At 40.4% G+C, this 21,255-nt stretch overlaps 1 protein-coding gene across 1 annotated transcript in view; it reads right to left on the bottom strand.

The window, feature by feature from the left end:
• KCNK10 (potassium two pore domain channel subfamily K member 10) overlaps positions 1-21,255 on the bottom strand; it is a 66,213-nt gene that overhangs the window by 31,407 nt on the left and 13,551 nt on the right. Inside the window, exon 3 of the mRNA XM_074585452.1 lies at positions 8,375-8,703. Coding sequence (XP_074441553.1) covers positions 8,375-8,703 — 329 coding nt within the window. The remainder of the gene's footprint in view (positions 1-8,374; positions 8,704-21,255) is intronic.

A 21,255-nucleotide genomic window follows, 5' to 3' on the forward strand; every position in this document is an offset into this window, starting at 1 on the left:
TTGATATTTGCTCCTCCTCCTAAATATTGCCACCAGCCTTTAGCCTTGGTTATTTCAGTGAACTTATTGCCGGTCTCAACAAGGGAGGCAAAGTGCTGCCTCTTACATCCTCTCTCTCGTTGACTTTGTTCAACACAGAATTCCCACCTATCAATACAAGTTTGTTTTGACTTTTCTTATTCCATTTCTTTAACCACTTCTCTTTTACCTCTGACTTATGATCTATGAGTTATCACTGTGATTTTTTATTTCACCTTTTTCTATACAGTCAATGTGCAAAGCAAAGTTAACCATTTTATTTTACCGCTGCTCCACTTCTCACCTGGTCATGTCTATGATTTCTCTCCTGATCTTCCCTATAACCTCATATTCTCTTTGCTTTTAGCACTGACTTTAAAATACATCCATTTAACATCTCTTCTATCCCTATCTTTAATGATACACTTTTCTCTTCATTCACCTCTTCCCTTTGATGGTTCATTTATCACATTTTTTCTTTTCTTCCGTTCCATTTTGCACTTTTCCTCAGTCACTTTTTGCCTATATTTCCAACTGCCTTCATCGTCACAAATGTTCCTCTACCGCATTTTTTTCTTCGGGCTAATTTCAGCTAATCTGCTCCCCAGGTTTTAGTTATTCATCACATTGCCCCACAAAAAGGGAAAGGAGTGGGAGAAGAGGCTCACGGGCAAGAGCAGAGGCCAGGTATGTCTCAAGAGCTCAGTACGGGACAGCCTTTTTTAACAGTGGAGCTGCTACATGCCAGGCTAAGCTGATTGTGGAATTACAGCCTGAGCAAGACCCAGACTGGACTGGTTGTATTTCACGTGGGCAGAAAGCCAGGGTTCCTCAGCACCTGTCCATATCTCAAGAAACAGGGATATAGAGAAAGGAAGTGTTTAAGACCAAACCCCTTGAAGGGCTTCTGTACCAGTTGCTGGCATATTGCAGGTGGTGTGAAAGCAGAGGTCATTTGTTTGTTTACCTAGAAGAGCGTAAATCAGCATAACAGACAGGTTGCCTGTTTAAATAGGCCATGACACACTGTCAGCTACCCCAGCATGTTACTTCTGCCAAGGAATGCTGCTTGCCTTCCCCTTGAGCGTGTGAATGTCAGCGAGCTAATTACAACACTTTAATCACATTTGAGTTTACACAGTTTAGCAAGTCTATTAGGGCCAAGAACCAACCCTGAAGTGAAGGAGCTTCCCGTTGCTCCTAGGTAGCTTTGAGCTTTTCAGGCTCCCTTCTCATCCAGAACAAATTAATATTTTCTTTAAAGCTTGACTGACATCATTCATTTATAAATACCCAACTACTCCAATGCCACCTCTTAATACGTAGTATTTTACATGCTGCAATGGAGGACAGAAAGTGAGCAGCAAGAGGAGAGCAGCCCTGCAGTTAGCAGCACTTAAATACGCAATTTCAGGTCATGCAATGAGTAAAAGATGCCTTACTATCACCACCACAAGTCCACCTACACAGAAGTATCCCGCTAGATGCAGAGTGACACAAAACTCAAACAAGGACACTATCACTGGCAAGACTCTCCCAGTTCACACAGACCATGAAATTTTACAACAGTTTCCCATGTGTGAAACTTCAGATAGGCTTTGCAGCATGACCTGTAGAGCTGCATCCTCAGGTTACATCTTGGAGTAGGGAAAGAACCAATTTGCTAACTGCTCTGTTGGCAAACCTTCCACATTTAAGACATTTTAAATTAGCAGTTTCAGGTATTTTTACAGTTGAAGTATAGTCAAAAGTAACAGGTTATCAAAGTACCCACAGTTCTTTCACGCTTACTCCTTTCCTGATCCCTTCTGCCTTCACAAGAGGAGCTACATGCACAGTACACAACATTTTTTCAATATTTTTAATGAATTCAAAAAGGATTCTTCTTTAATTAATAATTATTAATCTATGGTAGTTTATCTTTTGAAATGCCGCCCATTCAGGGAAGGCAATAACTTGGAATACCTCAAAGGGCTGAAAGTCTTCCTTGATGTTCAAGAAATGGATATGTCCTAAAGCCAATAAGCAGATAGGAGTAAGGGAAATGACAAAACTACCTAAGCAAATCCAAGTACTCAATATAATTTTTTTCTAAAATGTATATTTCTTATCACAATTTTCAGCTTGGTTGCCTATCATTGTATAGATGTGCATTTTACTCTCGGCCCTTTTGGTATCAGCACACTACAGTCCCTCTGTAATCAAAAAGACATGGTCTGGTGAATCTGCATGGCACTGAAGGCAAACTCCACGGCAAAATCCCAGCATATGTGTTGATACTGGAATGACTGAATCCTGTATTCTCAAAGAGAGTGCAACCCAGATTCCATCTCAGTCTGGAATAGGCTTTATCAGTTCCACCTGTTGACATTCAGGCAGCAATATTTAAGGGCTATGAGGCATTGGCCCACCCTGGGCTGCCTAGTTGTTAACATATAGGACTCAAAGTCCAAAGAAAGGTATAGTCAACACCAACTTGTCTCACCAGGTGTCAAGAGTTCCCTCCCCGCAACATAAGATCAAAACAGTATCTCTTCTCTACAGATACAATCATTTATATTCTCCTTACACCAAACAGAAACTACTGTGGTTTCACCATTTCAGCTCCTGCCCTAGTGATGCCGTACAAGTGTCGGGCTTCAGCTCCCTGCAGCCCTGCCCTGACCAGCCACAGGCTCTGCTGAGCTGGGGCCTCACCCATGAGCCAATGTCTCAGCCCAGCCTTAACTCATCCCTGTCCCCAGGGAGGTGCCCGATACTTTGGGCTGGGGTATGCCCCTGGCTGCCCCCAGCCAGCCAAGCTCCCTGGCTGGCAGTGGTGGGCTCCACAGCTGCCAGCCCTCTGTCCCCTCGGGTGCAGGTGGTCCTCACTGGGCCCAGATACTCACATATCTGATTCTCCTTGGTGAGTGAGTGAGTACATGCCAGCCTTCGCTAATGTATTAGGTACCTCGATCGCTAATTAAGACAATTAGATCAAGAAAATTCTAGAGTTGTGCCCATAGGCAACGAGATAGCTGGGAGCTAGTGCAGCTCATGAGGAGTCAGGAACAAAACAGATTTTCTGTTTTTTCTGGGAAAAAAGACTTTTATCTGTTTCACTTGTTCATGTTTCATTAATTTCTCCACTAAGATCCCAAGCATGAAGACGACAAATCTTTTCCAAGGACAAGCATAATACCCTTCTCGAGTGCTGAGCTACTCAAAGGATGTACCGTGTGTGTAACCAAGGACAGGAATTTGATAAGAAAAGAAAATTCTTGTCATCTTTTTTCTAGTTACATTAATACCTCTCCACAGATCAGGCTAATCCAATAATGATTATCTCCTCCTACAATTCTTTTCCAAGCAGATTCCTATCAAGCATACAAAAAGTTGTTTTGATTGCCTTTCATGCTCTGATGTTTCTCTATTATGATTATTAGGATGCTTCTTATTAGCAAGCAGCTTTTAAAGACTAATTCCCTAATAACTCCCTAACTCTCTGCTTATTCTCACCACCCCTCATACAGTGATTAAGGGATCATCATTAAAAATCCCCATTTATTCACTTTTCCACAACAGGATTTTTGAAGGACCAAGACCAGCAATATTTGTTCAGGTAAAATCAAAAGTAGTAAGCTTTGAAAGCCCATCCCTTGAATATTTCTGCCTATCCCACAAAGGTCTTTAGGTGACAATAAGGTAGATAGATAGTGATCTACCTACACTTACAGTGATTTGACTGTTGTGCATGCACTGTGGAGAGCAGACCTACAGCATTCAACAAGGGACATGCACAGGGATCTGAGTCCAAAGGGCTTAGCTCCCTGCAGACTTCTTGGCTAAGTTCTGGAAGCAACGTAGCTAGAGGACAGCTGCAGACTTCTGCAGCATCCTAGGCTCAGTCTGTTTCCTATACAACTGGCGCATCTCTGGACTGAAGTTACAAACTAGAGTGCCTGCACCAACTTAGACAGGACCCAAGAGATCCGAATTTTTTTTTCATATATTTTTAGGGGGAATAAGGTGAAATAAAGATCAGGGGCAGAAGGGAAGTTGGGACATATAGAGGACAACCTCCAGAGGCACAGGCAGAAGCTTCAATGATCAGATATTTACCACTGTTTTCCTCACGATTCAAATAGTCTTTTCCTGTCTTCAGAACAGGCAAGTCTTCCCCATAGTTAACTAAAAATACTTTTTTTTCTGCTCCATCTAGAGCTTTCTGTCCCTGCTTACTGCAGGGGGGTCGGACTAGGTGACCTTTAAGGGTCCCTTCCAACCCAACACATTCTATGATTCTTCTTGCACATGAAAGTCATCCAAGTTGTCTTCATTTTACAAGGAATCACCCTGAAAAGACAAGCTGGCTTATGACACTAGTGAACCAGTCAAGCAGCCGAAAACTGAAACATCTTTACAGGATGTTCCGTTTCTTGCTTACCTTCAGGGCAAAAGGAATTCAGAACACTAAACAAAAATGCCTATCCAAAATATGAATTCTTACTAACATAATTAGCCAGTAAAGCCTGACTAGCTTATTTCCAGCTCCGCTTCCTTTTCAGCTTACAGGCTAACTCTAATGAGTTGCTGTAGTCATTAGTGGACATTGATAATACGACTTAGTTCCCAGGTGGGTGATTTTTTTTTTATTCTATAATCACTCCGACTCCTAAATTAAACCCTGAAGGAAAAGGAGGAAGAAAGCAGCCCGCCAATAACCTAAGTAACTTCTTATAGTAGCAAGCCACTCTATCTTACGTCATTGTGCAGGGCTCATTAAGAAAGCAGGGCACATTACAAAAGTTTTTACTCATACATGGTGCACAGGCTACATAGCAACAGAATATGAATACCCTTATCAGCTTCGCAGGAATTACTTTGCCAAAACACATTGATGGTCTTCCTGCCTGCCCCTCCTAATTATAGACAACATCTGATCTTTCAGAGAGGCATAAACTCCCCATTATACACTCTAAGTGTGCATATTACAAAGGCAAGAGGACTTCTTTTTCACCCCAGCTACTAATAACCTTATGCTATGACATATACGAACAAAAAAAAAAAAATTCTGTAATACGTTAGCAGGTGTAACTACCGATGTTATTTTTCTTTTCAACTGTATGTCCAGTCACTTGAGTCCTGCTGCTTTCTGCTATTGTTTCAAAAGGGTACAATAGAGCTAAATGTACGTGAAGCACCTGACATTTCATCATGTTTTAGCATATTCTAGATTTCACTTCTCTCTAACTCTGAAAACTCGAAAGTGTCGAGATAGAGTGCACAATTTTCTTATTCTGGCATTCATTGTGCCAAGTTGTAGATCACACAAGGTACTAAATAATGAACTTGCTTCACTGCAACAAATGTCTTCAGAAGCAGAAATGGGCTTTAACAATCTACAGTTAAGAACTTCCACTTCAGGTGACATTGGACAATATAGCCTGCACCGTGAATATTTGCTATTGTTAAGAAAAACTTATCTGTCATAGTATTAGTATTAGACAGACCGGAACCAAAACCTAAGAGATAAATACAAATTTAAAATACTTCGAATCTTCCTAGTGATTTGCACTGCTTTCATCACTATATTACTTATGAAGTCTATGAATGAACTTTACAGTCTGGACACAGCAATTCACATTTGTGCTACCAGTGCTAATATTTGCAATGGGTTATTGGAGACCAAGTTGTAAAGGATGTCTCATTCACACTAAATTTTAACAGCTTCCTCATACAGTGCTGGATATCTTCCTTACAGGTTTTCCAAAGGGACAAAGGGATCATTGTTTCCATCCTTAGCCTTGAAAAGACCATGACACTCCTTTTCCTTTTCACCTTAAAAGATTGTTCCACAGGAAAAGGGTACAAGCCAGTCTAAGGTCTCTCTTTTTGTATTTTTTCCATATTCTCTAAAGCATCAAAATGAATCAACGCAGTCATTCTGGACAATATGATCTGTGTTCATCTAAAGGCTTTCAGGTAGTCAAAAAACATTAATTATAAATAGCTCCCTTAGTGGTAGCCAGGTGCTGACTGCACACAGCCCAGCAGCCAGGACGCATGGAGGTTGCCACACAGTCTGAAATCACTGTTGTAAAGGCAGATGCAGCATTCAGTGCAATGCACAAATGCATTGCGCCAGCCAGGGAGATGTCACTTTTCAGATCATCGACATGAAGGCATGAAAGCACAATGTTAACCCCCTGACATTATCTCCAAGCAGTGGTTCACCATTCTTCTGTGGAAGTCAGTTATAATCAGAGTTTTCTGTATCAGCATACCCAACTACATCCCTGGAGCCAGTTTCACCCCCAGACATACAGAAGAAACCAAAGGAACTTGTTCTTTATTGACAAATCTGTTTCAATATTTCACATCACTTGGCCTTAAGACATGCTAAGCTGCTAAACCCATTTAATTTACCGTTGCAAAATGATTTCCAGTTACGCAGTGCAATGCCTGAGGACATACTGGAATCTCAGGAGATGATAATATTTGTTCAGAATATCTGCCTTCTAATGACAAAGTATGCCTGTTTTTTATTTTAGTGTCACCGCTTTTGAGGTGAAAGAAGGAAAAATATTGTGTGAAATAAAGAATTAAAACTAGTACAAAGCTTACGCTAGAGAACAGGGGCTGTTTAGAAATCTTTGTACTGCAGTTAGTATGCAGGAGTCTACCATCTTGTTGAGGTGCTTTGCTTGTTGCACCTAGTATGTGTTCTGCTTTCTGCTGGAAAAGAAAGCACTTTGCATATCTTTTAATAGTGACATTCCCATCAAGGGAATACAAGCTTCTTGCTTTTAGTATTTTTCAAAAATCCTTTAATCAGCCAGCACACATTATACCTAAGGAGTTGAGGGAAATACGGATCTCTGCAACACTGCCATGAGAAACACATCTGAACCAATATCCCTGAACAGAATTCACCCTGTCAACCAGACATGTTCACCTGTCTTTTGCAGACAGATGAAGGATGTTATCCAAGCCAGCCCTGATCCAAAAGCCGTATAATCATATCAGCACAGTATCGCTTCCTGCTGAAGGAGGTTTGGCTTCTTAGCTAGAGTACCAGGCTGCCCAAAGGTACAGGGACACAGCTTCTGACTCAGAACTGACCTGTCTTCTGTGAACACAGAGCACAAGCAGAGCACATCTATCTGCAAAGAAATGGAAATAATTCGTTTTGCTTAGGAGAGGCGGAAGAGCATTACTGCCTATACGTGTGGGCAAGGAAGGGGAATCAATTAAGCAATGGGGCATTGTCTGTGGAACACCAGCTACAAGCAAACTGAACAAGTTTAGGCTGAAAAGTAGGAGAATGTTTTTTCCATCACAGCAATGAGATACCAGAACAGCTTCTTAAAAGAAATACTAAGCTTATAAATTTGATTTACTTATAGAAAGGGTTTTATAACATAGTTAAGTGGATGGACACAAGAATCCAGGGGATAGCTCTGTGTTCTTTCAAACAGCCTGAAATCACAACGGGGCTGTGGTGCAACACCTCAGAGGAAAACACGTGCTTTTGGAAGGCTCAGACACAAATTCAGGTCTAAAACATAGGGCTGAAGTTCAACTTTGGAATATATTCCTTAGGTATCTCACATTTCTTATCTAATCTCTATTTTCCCCAGGCCAACTTATAGGTTTCTGCATGGGATCCTAGAGGATACTCTTCTGAATTCTTGTAAGATCCATAATATTTTCCTTGTCTAGAGTTTTAAGCAATGAAAGATAACTCTATCCTTGACAGACCTTTCTTGCACATTATTCCATTTTCCACTTATCCCTACATACTTGATATTTATTTCCTTCAAAATTTATTCTAAAGCTTTGCATACTAGACCAGGCTAAAAATTCTGTAGTTCTTAAATGCCAATTATTTTCTATTTTTAATAGAAAAAATTCACAATACTAAACCTGTAAATTAATATACCAGTAAGTTCAGAATTCTTGGCTGAATATTTATTTCAAAATTCCCACCTATCATTTTCTGTTTGCTGTCATGGTTGCTGTGTTTAATTTTGCAGGAAAAATTAAGACCTTAATATCATTTGGAAATTTAAAGAGATGATGGGCAAATGTCTGGCAAATCTTACAAAAATTTCTTACAGATACTAAGTTCTGATTTTCTTTGCACGCATTTTTCATTATTCTAATGAATACATTTAACCTCTATTTACAACATTTTGAAGACATAATTTCTGTTTCACGGACTCTAAAATGACTGGGAAAGAGCCTGCTCTTCACACTGCCCATTGTGATGGCTCTGTGAACAATTTCGCGTTCCACCAACTCAGCTGATCAATGAACCACCAAGCTGTTTATCCTAACTTCCAAGAAGTATTGTTTTTTTCACATGGCCTACCTGAATCAGCGTGTCCAGCTCCAGCTGAGTTACACAAACGTGCTCCCGAAGAAAGTCAGCCTTCTCTAGCGCAATTGTGTTCTTCTTCTTGCTTTCAAAGGGCTGCTCCAGGGCACGGAAGACGAGTCCTCCTGTTACCAGGTAAACTACCACCACGACAAAGATGGCCACCACTGTTTTCCACTTCATGACTGTCTGCAGGCCTTGAGAAGGGGCTTCCATGGTAGCAACGACAGTGGCTCGGGATGAAACAGAAAGTCGTGGAGCTGGGTAATGCCCGTTAGTTTTGGGCTCAGGTTCACAAGCTGGCACTGGTGAGGGAACAGCCACTGAAACACAAAGTAAAAAAAATCTTATTTAAAACCAAATCCCTAAGGGTACAACCTTGATCTTCATATACCACTTTCCTAAATACCATTTTCAAGACTCGCATAAACCATGTTATTCACATAGAAGAGATTCTTCTCATCTGGAAGGCTCCATGTGTGTTCTGTCCATCCATATACAAGCCACCTCAAGGGTTTAGTTCAACCATTACCTCTAGAACTGGACAGGTCAGTTGCATAAGCAAAAATTTCAGAATGATGCAGAAAACCATTTTTCCAATAAGAACATGAAAAAGTTAACTAGTTAGGATATAAATTACACAAGGTGGTGTCTGATGAGGGACCCTGGCAGTGATTTATTTCCTTAAATCATAATACTAATAGTATTAATAGTGCAAGGATATTGAACTGTTAATCATCAGTGATCACTACCTGGCTGGTATTGACAGAGACAGAAAATGCTTTGCAAACCACAATGTTGTTTGGCTCACCAACATAAGCGGGCCCATATTATTTACATGGCTCCACAAAACCATGACTTCTGAAAATGTTCTTAAAGCCTGGAAGCTTCACAAATTTTAGCATAAATTGTTCTTCAGCCAAAGCATACTAGCTATCTGAGGTCAAAGTCACTCACATGCCAAGCACAACGATGGACCTCCTAGCTTGGGATTGAGACACTGTATAGCCCACGTGACCTTAGCAGCACATCAGAGCTAATAAGCCCTGACTTCCAGCCAGACTTATTAGCTTGACCACTGTGTCAAGCTACCAAGGCATACAAATCAAAACTGCCTCACTTCTACATAATTCCGATGTCTCAGCACCACACTTCCCCACTCTCTGTTGCCAGTGTTAGCAACAGCAGGATGAGGCTGGGATCCTCAGCATCCATTGGTATAATGGTGCCACATGCAGGTTTTAAAGATGCTGGATTCATTTTAAACCAAATCCCTGTTGTAATCTTACCATGGTGCAACTGTCACTGGCCTGTAAGTTCTTTGAAACTGGATTGATTTGTTCATATCAGATCTAAATCAGATTTACATTAAAACAGACTCACTTTAGCTGTATTCTCTGAATTTATTCACAAAGTGTTTTTGCTGTTTTGCTCAGAAATTAAAGCAGAAGGATTTACATCTGATCAGAGTGGCACAGTAAACTGATTCTATACATTTTGAACATACAATGTGATTACACCTTGAGTTTGAAGTGGGCTACAACTCTGTCCCAATAGAAACCATTTTATGATACTGAATTATTTAAGAACTCAGCTGTTTACTACAGTCACACATTCCTAGAAGCGATACATCTCTGAAGCATTGCATTGAGAATAGAACTGCCAGCTTACTTGCTAACCAATAAACTACAGAAATCTATAGTTGCTTTACACTTACAGTTAATATTTCTTTTCATATGTGACTTGGAGGCTGCAGATACTAAATATATTAGAAAGAAACCAGGATCGGAGGAAAAGCCTCTGTGGTTGATCCCCTTTGTGTGTATCTCAGTTTTGCAAAACCCTGTGGCTCAGTTTGACCATCAAAAGGTCATTACGGTTCCCAACAGTTATCAGCCAGAATGGAGTGACATCAAACTTAAAAGGACACTTCCTCTTATCTCCACATATATTTCACATAAGTTCTAAGAACTTGAAGTGACAATAGGGAGAAGAGTGACAGTATTAGAAAGAAGTCATGTTGTTTGTAAAAGAGATTAATTATTTCATTCTCTAAATCTCCGGAAAGGATTATTGTAATAGATACAGTAAGTTTCAGCAGGAAATATCACAAAAGTATTCAGAAAAAAAAGTAAAATAGAGAGGTAGTATGAAGCAGCTAGAAACTCCCTTCCTCTATAGGCAAACATCTTAAATCTGACTCACAATGTCTCCTTACTAAACTAATTAAATCTGAGTATTCCCAGAAGTGGCTCAGCTGATGTAAATCAATGTAACATAACTTCCATGGATTCCATGGAATTCAATCAATTTACATTAGTTAGAGCCCCTAACTTCTGTGTAAGGGCTGATTTTGCACACTTGAGATTACTCGCCAAAATAGTCCCAGGATCAGAGGGTCACATGGTAAGAAGAGAGCAGAATTCATAAGACAGAAACAGCATGCTACTACTTTTTGAAACCGCTATCCACCTCACCATGACTGGCATAGTCCACCGAAAGGCTGGGTGAGCCTTTCAGTGGAGAGAGATGCCTGACTTTGGTATTCCACAAATAATAAGTCAAGAGGAAGGAATTCAAGAGCTGGTAGAGTTAAAATAGCTTTTGTGAGTTTTCTTTTCCTCTCTGCTAGTATAAATGTTTCTTCTTATTCAAATCATATTTTCAGCAAAGTGTTAATAACAGCCTTACGGTAAAATCATGGCCTGTTTGATTCTGTCTTCAAAGGAAAAAGTTCAGGGTAGGGAATGTAAAATGATCTTATAAATATTGTGTCACTTAAACAGCTCAATGGATTACTATGCTTATCTCTAAAATAAAAGATAACTCTTTTCCAAAGAAGAACTATGTTAAAGTCTTTCATTTTCTGCTATTAGTAATAGCTACCCTAAGCGTATGTAGAAGTGTTGATCCTAAAGTATTTTATATGATATAAATTAATACACAGGAAGACTCTAATAAAGCAGCTCGTTGAGCAACTGATATATAACAGAGACAGACTTAGAAAGGTGATGCAGAAGGCACAACTGCAGTGAATATCCCAGAGATGTTTCAGTGTCTAGCAGCTACCTCACTCTTTATGACAAGAGAGTGGGGTTAGTGACTTGAGCACACGGTAAGAAGTCAGAAGGCCCAATTTCTAATTGGAACTCTGCCGCCATGAAACTGTGCTCTCAGAAAAGTGCTGCCATTCAGCTTTAAACCATGGTTTCACCATGGTTTCACCATGGTTGCACTGGAAAAAGCTAAAATAGTGTTTATTTTCTAACACAAGTTAGAAAAGTGCATGGATAAGAATCCATGTCTGTACAATTTTTTAACAAACATATAAACATAAAAGCTATATAAACTTCCAGAAGTTTAACAAGCAGTTTTACTAAAATCAAAAGATGGACTGCAGTGGCAATTCAACAATGTGCAGAGATATACAAAGAGTTTAAGAAAATGAAAGACTACAGAAATTCTTGGATTTGTAGAGATAGTTTAGATTGTAGTTCAGGACAAACGTAGAGCAAAAGAGAAGAGGATATGTTTACAATAAATGCACAACAATTCCTGCTTTATTTACCCACATTTTTTCAAAACAAGCTGCTGTCAGAACAGGCTTTTACCAGAACAGAGTCTCATCTGTGTGTGTTTGCTAAATCATATCAAAGATGACTTAATCTGCCTCAGCGAAAGCAATGATGAATCTCCATTCACATACATGCACTGAATTAGTAGACACATAACCTCAAAGGAGCAAGTACCCTCAAACTAACACACCAGTGTTTCGACACAGGCCTTACCCCAGAAAGAGGATGTCAGTGGGGAAAGAAAGGTGAGTTCCCGTATGTTTGGATAAGCTTCAAAGTAAAGCAACTGAATATATTGATAATACAAGTCAAATTAAAATGTTAGGATCTGCACCGTTGTTCACCTCCGAGAGTTCCGCACTACCTGCATTTGATGTACTGTACAGCCAGGCCTCCCACTGATATGTGAGGAGCTTAAATACCTGAGATTTCTGCTAATATTGATGAGAATTAAGGAATCAAAACTCTTACACACTGACTGTCAAGAAGACTGGGGCAAAGCCTAACCCAACTTAAGCAGTTGGCAGTTGGGCTAGATGACCGTTGTAGGCTCCTTCCAACTGAAATACTCCATTCTAAAGCAAAACGCAGTAATGTAAACCACTGGAGCTATTGAAATGATGCACCATAAGACATTGCTTCAGGTTAAGAATTGCCCTTTATTACTGCAGGTATGGTTTGCTTTAGGAGACTGATGTTTCTAAGAACAGGTTAGACTAATTTCTCCCAGAAATATTTAGGTATAGTCGGCCCTGCTTTACAGCAGCAGGGTGAGCTAGATAACTTGTTATGACTCTGTGAAAATAGTTCTACTTTAAAGGGACAATCTCTAGACAGAGAGATTCAAAGTACAGCCACCTCAGAAGGACAGTTTCAAATAAGCCAAAATGCTGAGAGGATGTTCAACTAGCTTTTGACTATGACAACATTAAGAGTGGTTTTGCTACACTGACCTATATCCTGACAATTATCTTGCCCAATATGCCAAGAATAAGGCAGATACTGAAGAAACCTGTTTTTAGAGGAGAGTTTCTCAACTGGTTTAAACCAAATACTTTTTAAATTAACATACCCTCCTCTGAGGTATTTCTGTGACAAACTTTATCTGTGAAAAAACGTAAGTCAGGTTTAATGGATTGTCTTATTTAGTACTTTATTTTATTCCATGTTTCTGTCTTACATGAGCACACAGGAATGTATGTACATTTTAATGAGAGTGCAATAGAGTATTCTTGGCACATCTGATGCAAGTGTTGCTTTCAGAGGATTCAGCATAGAATTAGATTGAGGCCATATATACTTATGCATTCATAAACCCAGCAGCTGGGTTTAATACCTGAGTTGATCAAAAATAAAACTGGACATTTCCTCTCCCATTTTAGTGACTCCATCCAAACAAGACAACTAAATACTTTCAGCACAAGTAAAAAGGTTCTTTGATGGGCATCCGAAGGTAAATACTAGTATGTTTCTCAAAAATCCCCCTAATATGATGGGAGGTTTTGTAAAGAAAGGAAACTATGCTTTCTTCAAACATTTACATAGTTAAGCAGGCAAAATTTCCCATGGAGTCTTCCTTATCTTTGTCTTAAAATTAGAAGTTTACTTTGAATTATAAAGTAATCTTGTCATGCAGTCCAGTTTCACTGAGAAAATTCATGAGAAAATCATACTCCCTACAGCTTTCACAAGATCCTACATTGGGTTATCAGCACTTGTACAGCCTTCCTGTAGTAATAGTTAATAAGTTAGCATTTCCTCTTGAAGTAATTTAGAAATACAATATTTTATCAAATGTATGAAGTTGCAGGACAGAGACCTGGAGCACCAAGGCTTGGAAATGTCTGTGAGGTGCTAGCAAAGTCCACTGCAGTTTCCCTGAACCGGCCACTAAAAGTAGGTGGATCTAGCTTCTCTAAAATGGATTGCAAAGGACTGGGGGATGAAGGGACTCCACTAGCCATAATTGTTTTAGCATCCTAGCAGGAGTGTCATTTATTTTGTTTCCACTGGACAGAGTATTCTAGTTGTTTGCCCCCCCGCCCCTTCTGAAACAGCCACACACCGAAGTTAACATCAAAAGACTTCCTGATTGAACAGTGCGGAAAGGCAGGAAAATGAGCAGCCCACCAGTGGATAACATATGATCTTGCACTCCAAGGCTCTGGCTCATCTCCAAACAGAAGTTCCTGGGGGATATGCGTATCTAGCATTTGCTTCCAATCTCACAACCTTCCCACAGACTCCCCAAAGTGATTTCAGCTACTGGCTGCTTGGGTTAAGATAGCAGGGCTGTGCCTGGAAGTCAGAGCAAGGATAAGAGGAATGTTAGAGGAAGAGCTGAGGCAATCAGTGTCTGAAGCTATCGGCTATATGAACTTCTCATGAATATGTCACAAACAGAAAATGCACGCAGGTTTATGGAGGAAGGGAATTTGTATGTCCAACAGGAAGCGGGTGGTTGCTACATGTATGACGGAAGTAATGAAACGTGGAAGTTTCTGTCCATGTGTAACCAAAAAATCATTAAGCCATTAACATTTTGCATTATGAGTTCACGGCTAATTATTTCCACCACCTGCTTTGCTTGCTATTCCAGCCCCCTCCCCACCCCCATTCTTCATCTCTGTCTATTGTGTTTTTTAACAGGTTTTGTAAAGTAGAGAGCATCCATTTAACCAACACAATGAACGTTGGATTTTTACACACTGGGCACTCAACAATATGATGCTGGTTTAGGAAGTCTGGCTTTTAGAGCAAAAATCCCAGTAGACAACGATTGTGTCTGCCTTTGTGTTTGTGCAGCATCTTTGCATGATATGGGCTAATTAACAGGTGACATTTCATCTGTGATCAAGAAATGGGAGACAAAATCCTGCCTGCAGGCTACGATTACATATGGGGCAGAACACCAGTACCCCTGTGGCTGTTGTTCTGGATTGAGGCATAATAATAAGCACTACTGTCTGGGGACCACGGGATCCATACAGCCATGGATCAAGAAAACTGCTCTCAGCGCTGACATGTTTTACACCCGTTTGGCCCTGGTCCCTCTGCATATCCCCAAGGTGTTCAACCACAAAAGGGGAATTTCACCAGACTGTTTGTACAGCATTTTGCTGCAAAATGCCATTGAAGTGCGAAGCATTACTATTACATTTACTGTTCATGAAAGCAAAGCTTGACATATTGTTTGTTTGGAAAATGCAGAGAGTGCCTCTGAGCATATAGCTTTTCACTGCAGCAGTACCCCACCAGTTAAATCTAGCATTATTTTCCCTGAAGTGGATTCTCTAATGCAGTATTAGCGCTGCTGACTTCAGCAACATCTTAGCAGTCTGCTGCAAATGCAGTCATCAGTGGCAAGGCATTCCACAACGTACGGAAAGAGAGACAGGTAAAGGCAGAAAGGGCAACATACGTTAAGCAAAAAAGACTGAATGCGCTGTTAGAAAGAAAGTAGCGCTGATTGCTCCCAATTGCTCCTTTCCTAGACTGGGGCGGTGAGATGGGAGGACTATGTTAGGTTACAAAACTGCATAAGGAATAAAGTCCCTGTTTGCTTCCTATTGTAGGATAATGCTAGTGAAATAGAGTAAAAGTTCATATATTGAGTTCTCTCTGTTGGTGGGGAGAGAAATAACAGTAATATGTACCAGTGGGAATTATGTGTAACCGTTGCTTTGCCGTGTCTGACAGCAGCTTTGGGGAAAATGTCATATAAAAAGCTTCTGCAATTTTTGTATCATTTGTCACATATTTCCAGCTAGTCCTCAAAATTATGAATCTCGGTAAGTTTCCAAAAAAATCTACATAATTCTGCTTCATCAGTTATAATTGAAGCATACTAATTAATAGCTCTTTGAATACCCCAACTGCTTAATTGAGTTGGAATGCAGTTGTTACGAGAAAACAAAAAAAACACCACTGTTTTACAATGTGGCTTTCATTCTTCTTCATTAGAAAACTATAGTTTAAGCAAAAGTAAAAAATCTTCAACAACCTAAATTGGAACATGGTAGACATTAAGAAATTAGTGTGGTTTGAGTTAAGGTCTCTTTCTGTGGAAACAGCTTCCCAGCTATGAGTCCTCACATAGTGGTGGTGCTGGTGCATTGGAGATCAGGAGAACTAAGGGGAACTTAAGCTTCTTCTCTGTTCCTAGAGAGCTGCTTTATGTGGCAGACAAGAAACTTAGCTATGCAGTAAGTCATCAGATGATTGAATCTTGCCTTCCACTGAAGGACACTGTAACTCCTATTTGATAGCAGTTTCTTCCAAAGGACAAATCTTGTGGGAATCTTCTCCAGTTTCTACTGTCCATACTTCTAGAGTATCACTGCTTCCATTTAGTTGTGCAGCAAGTGTCTGACTCAAACTAGGTACCTGGCTATCTGTCTCCATGACAATGTATTTGGTTTAGGTGGCAAGGTGTTGGTAGTGGTACCAACAGTGGTGGTCTCTCTGGGGAAAGGCCAGGGGCTGTCCCATGCCGGACACAGCCAGTTCCTGCTGACTCCAGTGGACCCACTGCAGGACACAGCTGAGCCCATCAGTGAGGCCAGCAGCACCTCTCCAAGGGCATAGTTAAGAAAGGGAAAAATCTTGTGCAAGCAGTGAGGAATGGGGAAAAAAGGTGTGAGAAACAATCCTGAAGACACCAAAGTCAGTGAAGGAGAAAGAGGTGCTCCAGGACCTGTAGCAGATATTCTCCTGCAGCCTGTGCAAGTTTTGGAAGAGACCACAGTGGAGCGGGTATTTCCCTGCAGCCCATGGAGAAGACCACACCAGAGCAGGTATCCACACTGAAGCACGTGGGGAACCCCAGACCAGAGCAGGAAGATATTTCCTGAAGGACTGCTGCCTGTGGAGAGACCATGCTGGCACAGGCTTATCCTAAAGGACTGCATCCCATAGGAAGGGTCCGTGCTGGAGCAAAGGAAAAGTGTGAGGGGGAAAGTGCAGCCTAGAGGAACTGTTATGAACTCACCACAACCCCCCATTCCCCGTCCCCCCTGCACCATGTAGGGCGGGCAGGAGGAAGAGGAGTCAGGAATGAAGGACTGAAGTTAGGCCTAGGAAAAAAATAAAGAAGGAGGAAGGTATTTTAACCTTTGTCTTTGTTTCTCACTATCCAAATCTATTTTAACTGGCAATAAATTAAATTAATTTTCCCCAAGTCAAGTCTGGTTTACCCATGATGGTAATTACTAAGTGATCTCCCTGTCTTTATCTCAACCAAAAACTTTTCCACCTTGTTTTCTCCCCCTCTCCAGCCAAGAAGAAGGAGTGAGAGCGTGGCTGGGTGCGCATCTGAGAGCCAGCCGAGGCCAACCCACCACAGACACTTTGCACAGGGGCAATAAAGGTGAGGACACAACTCAGACTGTATTGTTCTTTTTTCCTCTGTTTTTCCTCTGACTCTCACCAGTCATGGACTGCATATGGATTTTGGTGAAAAAGTCGTAAGTCCATTACAATCATGCCCTAAGAATATCAATGTATAGATCAGGACTTAAACTACAGTGATGAACATGAGTTACCTACAGACAGAGCAAGCAGTTTTCCAACAATAATGCCTTTTTGTCACTCTCTACTGGAGCTGGGTCAATATGGAACAAAAACATTAATTTGTCCTGTTGAGTGGATTTGATTTTTTCAGTTTTTGTCATCTTTCATTCTCATTTTTCCTTCCCACATATAAGCACTTCATTTCACTCATTTTCCATACACATTTAAGAAAATGGATGTTAGCAGCATACATTTTCACATAAAGCTAAATGTCAAATTCATTAAATATTTCATGCTGGCAGGAAGTGTATACGCTCGTAACCAATCAAGGGAAAGTAGCAATACAATGTGATACCTCTGACTGACAATTTTTAAAAATGTAAGAAAATCACCATCTGCTTTTAGATGTTAAATTGGGTGCTGGGTAAACTTGACTGGTTGGATTACCCATTAATCTAGTTGTGATGGTTTAACAAGTGCATAAAATATTAAAAAGTCTATGCAATTACCATTCCTCTGAGCTATGCCATATCCCTTTTCTTTGTTTTCAACATATTTTGTGAGGCTGTTGAAATACTCCCTGGTATTCTGTCCTTTCACTTTAGCATTTCTGAACCTAGTACCCCTAAAGAGATAGAAAAGAAGCATGCACAAGCTAATTTAATTTTAGTCAAGAAAGTATAGCGAGAGAGGAGGGTCTGAATACTATTTTTATACTTATTGTATTTCTGAAAGGTGCTGACATTTCTAATTGTACGTTCTTTAAAGCACAGAAGAATGGCAGTTCAAGCACCCATCTAGCGAGGAGCTTTCAAAGCAGGGAAAGGAAAAACTCACAATGGCTGCTTAGGAAAATAAAAACACTGCAGAACTAAAATCTCAGTGCCCTTAACTATATAAAACCCAGAAAAAATCTCACTGTGCCAACAAATCCTAAATCAGTTTTTGTGTATATCCTTATCAATAGTTACATATTATAATTATTTATTTCTCAGAGAATAAAGTCTTCAGGACAGGGGCCCTAACATCAGCAGTGCTTAGAACAGGAGTGTCCTGCCTTGAACATATTACAAATAGCAATAATTACCATATATCACTGTCTTTCAAACCATTCTGGAAAAATCTGATGCTAGACAACAATAATGTTCCTTAATCTTTCGTGTGGGGAATTCCAAAGTGTTTTTAGGCTCCTTCTTGCAGACTGATCCAACTTTCATTAAGATTTCAGGTTCAAGCCAGCTTCAAACCAAGAAAAGCTGAGTAGCTTTGTTAGCATAGTACTAAGCTTCTGTTTATAGGCCTAGCCACTTCACAGGACATATTTTGGTTCAAAACAGTGCTGTACCAGGTAGGTTCAAGTTCACAGTTCCCGTGGGCTGGCCTGGCTCAGGCAGCAGCGTTCAATTCTCACTGAATACAACTACGTAGGTATAGCCTAGGCAAAAAAGAAATCGCTTAACCAAGACCACACAAAAAACGACAAGGCTGGAGTAGAAATCCACTCTCCTGCTCCCAGACTCGTGTGCTTCAAGACCTATTCAAAAAGAGCTACTCCCATTTTGGACATCTGTACTTTATTTCTTTAATTTTATGTCCATTTTTGGCTTCCACACAACCTTTCATATGACTGCATATAGTTAGCAACCAGTGAAGACAAAGATATGTTTTTCTTTCTTCAGGCTAATAGAAAAGGGAAGCAAACTCTGAATGGCACAGAAAAGGCTGCTCTATTCACCATCTTTCTCCGCTTCACTTGGCACCAAAATATTGAATGGTGACTAAATACTGACATGCTTCATTGTAACTGAGTGTTAAGAGTACAGGGATATAGGAGGAGAGAATGAATTAGCAAATCACAGGAGGCAAACACTGGATCTGCATTTAAAGAATATGGGAAATACCAGTCTCTTCCTTCAATCAGTTTTGACTGATATCTTATCTTGGTTTGAACCACAGTAAATCAAACTCTACCACGTATTCAAATGTCATTTGTCCATGACACAAAATTATTATCAACACAGTGATCTTTTCAACATCCCACTTCAACTCTCATTGCAACTTTCCAAAGATTTTCTTAATATAAATGAAAATGCTGTTTGGACTAAGTGTAAAAATGTGAACTGTAGTGTCACAAATGAAAATAAGACACCGACTAACTGAAGACAGTGACAAATTCTTGCCTAGATCCCTTAAGAATAGGGCAAGAAATAACTGATCAATCTGTACAGAGGAATAGGGGATTATGTATTAGGGAAAAGTCTAGCTAAAAGGATAGCTAAGCATGAGAACAGCCATTGCAATATTGAAATCTCCTTCATTGGAAGTATCTAAGAACAGGGCATAAAATCATCTGCCAGAAATCATTTAGGTCACTGTTTTCAGTATGTGCCCTGCATACCCCTATGGGCCCAAGAAGAAAAGCTATCAGTGAAGGGTAACAAAGAAAAACAACCTAATGTAGGCTTGTGTTCATCATCCAGCATCTGTAAATAAATTGGTGAAATGTTAGAGATATATATAAAAAAAAATTTAAATCATTCATATTGATATTCTAGTCCCAACTCACACCAGGAAAATGCTTTTGAAATCCTTTCACTCCCCTTCCGTGTAAGATAGTCAAACACATCTCAACATTCCTCTTTGCATCAGTTGTGCCAAGTCTATAACAATCTTTCATGATTATCTAAATATCTCAAAGCGTTTCACAAATAATAGATAAACCTCTGTGACACTGAGAAAAAACAATATTGTATGTGTTCACAGTTTGTCTCATGTAAACACTGCCACAGAGATGTTAGCAAATTAAATTCAAGAGTAATTTCAAAACTTGATTAGAACAAGGCTTTGTCATATGTGCATCAAGCAGGTACAAGGATTTGTCATCACTGTATTAGCAAATCTTCAAGTCCTTTTAGGGGACATTCTCTTTTTCCACTACACATGACAAAAGGCTGGTACGTCTGTTACAAGATTAATACACAGCCATAACTCAGACTCCTTTCTTTTGTTGGTTACAAAGGAAAAATATGATACCCATGTGTAAACTGCTCTTGCTGATTATTTACAAGGACTTCCAGATTCTGACCCAGCCTCTCTGCTGTCAGAACCGCAGTCAGAGCCTGCCCACAAACCTAAAATGGACTGCCCAGGAGTTACTCTCTTCCAAACACAGCCTTAGAGCTCCTGCCTACTGACGCTGTGCAAATGGCAGGGAAACAACAGGAAGCCCAAGGCTGGCTTGTGCAGGTTATCAGCCAGAAATTATTCACTGACATTAAAAAAATCTCTGCAAAAGTCACGGTCATGGGATGCTGGGATACTTTCCCCTCCCTCCTCCCTCTCCCAGGCACTGCACTTTTCTAAGGCATACGTGACAGCTCACTGGTCAAAAGAATGGATGTGCTAAGGCAGGACGTGAACTCCAGGAACAGCTGAAAGCACCTTCATTTTTTTCTTTCTGGTTTGGCTTCAGGACAGCAGTCCTCAGGGCATTCCTAGCTAAGACTTATTGGCATTAACATGAAGATGCACTGCTACTGACACCATTTGTAGCACTACTTACAGAGCTGCCAAGTCCAGATGAATACTTGAGGGAGATTTGTCTTGTGCTGGAGTGAGATTGCACACTGCTGGAGGGCAGTTCGAATTTTGTTTCCCTTGCTTTGCTTTCTCTCTCTCCTGACCTCTTTTCCACCCTGCCCTCCTCCAAATCCATCCATCTGCTCTTGTCCCTCACTCGTCTCCAACCCTGCTGGCAGCGTGGGAGGCAGCATACCCATAACTCTCTGC

The sequence above is a fragment of the Larus michahellis genome, chromosome 4 (genome assembly GCF_964199755.1).
Source record: "Larus michahellis chromosome 4, bLarMic1.1, whole genome shotgun sequence".
Lineage (NCBI taxonomy): Eukaryota > Metazoa > Chordata > Aves > Charadriiformes > Laridae > Larus > Larus michahellis.